Below are 3,042 nucleotides of genomic sequence, written 5' to 3'. Positions count from 1 at the left end.
TAAAGGACTAAATAACATTAACAATACCTTTCCACTCTTTCAAACATGCAAATCTAATCACACACACTACAACCGAGTCTTTGTGTTCTTTTATAGAAGCTTCAAAAGTTCTAGCAAGATCACCCCATATTGTACAACTTAATCGGTCACCACTGTAAAAAATAAAGTTTAGGCCCGCTATAAAATAATTGTAATATGTTTTTTTTTCTTTTTTTAAATAAAACACATACCTTAAATCTTGCAAGTCAAAAGTTATCTTCACATTGTCCTTTCTTTTAGTTTTTATGTTATCAAGAGAACCAACACCAGCAATTTGGCCCACCACATCTAAAACATAATAATATTAGTTACAAATCAACATCCGAATATATATATATGTGTGTTTTACAACTTACAAACAATACTTGTTTATCTATATTTCCATCCAAGATAGTTGAAAATTCTTGAAAGTATTTTTCAGGAACTCGTGCTGGAAAATCATCACATGGTTTAACTGTGGTGGTTCTATAGAACACCATCTTAAATCCCAAAGCACTTGTCCTATAGTCACCGTCATAATCGACCAAACTGAAAGTATCGATTATTTTTGAGTCACCAATATTGATCTGGTTATGAAATTTCTTCACCAATGCATCTTCAATAGATGCGTGAATTCTTGTTCCCTAAAATTTAAAGCAGTCGTTAATACGTTTGAATAAAAATTGAGATTAAGGTGTAGAAAAGCTTTATAAAATATTTACGTATTTGTTAACAAAGTTTTTAAGTATATCGGAAGTGAAATTATAAAACCGAAACAAACCTCATCATCGACTAAAACCATCTGCAGGGATTTGAATGCTTTCCAAAGTCTTATCACACGAACCCTGATCTTGTAGTGATCCAGAGCAGGATTGATCTCGTTAATGTTAACATAGGGAGAGATAATGGTTTGTTTGGAGGCCATAATGAATAATTTGTTTTTTTAAAGAATCGCTGAAGTTTACACAATGTTTCAATGTGTATCACTATATATAGAGAACGCAATTAATGATTTTTACATTTTTAATTGATAGGATAATATTGAAATTTGAATTTATCTTCCTTTTCAGAATAATTTAATAATTATTATATTTAAATTTTGTTAATATAACATTTTTAGATGATAAGAATATAAATTTAAGGATAGTTTACTTATAGATAATGGTAATAATATTTAATTAACAATTTTGTAACTATATCATGATAATAATGAAAGAATCAGTCTCGAATCATTATGATTTTAGAAATTTAAATATAAGTAATAATCAAACTCTTTAAAATTACCTTTACAGTATCCTTTAATAATCGTGTAAATATATTATAACTAAATTCGCTCAAAGAATATTTAAAATATTTTACAAATTTAATAAATACATATTCTCTAACTATATAATAGACTTATTGTCATTCTTGCGTTATGATTAAATTATTCGAATATATATTTAAGAATGTTATAATAACTATTTACGAATAATATAATTTTAATATATATAATACAAATTGTAAATATAGAACTTATATGTATAAACAAATATGTGCTCTTAAAATGTATAATTAATATTTGTAAATCTTATTTCAAACTGAAAACCATAAAGCTCAAATTATTGAATGATTGCATATCAAATCCAAAAAGAAAAAAACTTTAAATTATATAATTCAAGATTCCACGTCAATTAAAAGTTCTTCAACTTCAAAACTATAAAAATCAAGATTCCATATCATCAAAGGCATCTCTCATCTGCGTAACCTGCGGACATGGTGGATTTATCATCACTCTTGTACAATTATGCGCCGTTGTCACCATGATTGAATCTATAAGAAGCAAAATGTAATTTTTTATATTAAACTATTAAAACTGATTAAACTATAACTAAATATATATAGTTATAAAATGATTCTAAACCTTGATTTCTCTCAATTCTTGCAAAGCGTACGACACATATGATATCACCAACACAATGTATCCAATCATTAAAGAAATCGTTCGCATAAGGTTTTGGTAATCGGCATGACAATCGATCACCCCTACATTAAAATTTTTAAAATTTAGTCAAAGTGTGAAAACATAATCTAAGTTTAATATATTAAATTTTAATAACATACTCGATATTTTCCAAAACAACGAACAACTCATTCCATTCTTTGTCGGGAGGACCTTCCTCGAAGCGATTTCCAACCCGCAATACTCTTCCGATGATATCTACAAAATGTATAAAGTTACAATTAATTATTGTTTTAAAATTATAAATATATATAAAGTTATCGTTTCCCTTACCAACACAATAAGCACAGTCTAAATAACCACTCTTAATATCATTAAATGATACAAAAGAGAAGAATTGATCTGAAGACAAAGCAGTAATCTTTCTAAACCATGTTATGGTTCTCCAATGTATCATAAAACGATGATCAGTTGGTCTAAAATTCCCGGTAACTTTGCATAGTGAGAAACTTGCCAACATGATCCAATCTCCTTCGTTCAAATCGTTTAAAAAATGTCACGAAATCTAGGACCCATCAAAGCGTGTATTTTTTGGCCCTGCAAAAATTATTGATTAATTAATATATGTAAAGAACATGTTAATTTAGGAAAATATAACGTAGGAAATACCTTTTCATCAACCAAAATCAGATCAGACGAATTGTAGAGAGGATGAATACACTCAAATTTGCTTAGAATCTTTACTCTAATTTTCCACTCATGAATGAAAGGGTTTAAGTTGTTCAAATCAAAAAAATGGTCTTTTTCCCGATTCTATTCTTTATAGCATTGGAAAGTAGATTAGCCATGATAGCATAAACTGGTTTGAGACGAAACGTAAAAATCTATGTTATTAAAGTAATTATTATTTATGTGTAGAGCTTAGCATGTATTTTAAGGTCTATAAATATAAAAATATAGATTTATTTTTTTATTTGTTTTTGGAAATTTTCATCATAAGATAATGTCAATAAACATGAAAATTATATCATCGACAATACTTTAATGGTATTTTTACCATTTTTTGGGGATTCGATTATTAT

General features: G+C 27.4%; 1 protein-coding gene across 1 annotated transcript in view; it reads right to left on the bottom strand.

The window, feature by feature from the left end:
• LOC104773358 overlaps nt 1-943 on the bottom strand; it is a 3,577-nt gene extending 2,634 nt beyond the window's left edge. Inside the window, exons 1-3 of the mRNA XM_019242635.1 lie at nt 800-943; nt 551-662; nt 231-327 (exon numbers count right to left, since the gene is read on the bottom strand). Coding sequence (XP_019098180.1) covers nt 231-327; nt 551-662; nt 800-943 — 353 coding nt within the window. The remainder of the gene's footprint in view (nt 1-230; nt 328-550; nt 663-799) is intronic.
• Nucleotides 944-3,042: the final 2,099 nt, after the last annotated feature.

Source organism: Camelina sativa, unplaced genomic scaffold, assembly GCF_000633955.1.
Source record: "Camelina sativa cultivar DH55 unplaced genomic scaffold, Cs unpScaffold00518, whole genome shotgun sequence".
NCBI classification, from domain to species: domain Eukaryota; kingdom Viridiplantae; phylum Streptophyta; class Magnoliopsida; order Brassicales; family Brassicaceae; genus Camelina; species Camelina sativa.
Note: the sequence above shows the minus strand (reverse complement) of the source record. Positions and strands in the feature narration are given on the sequence as shown.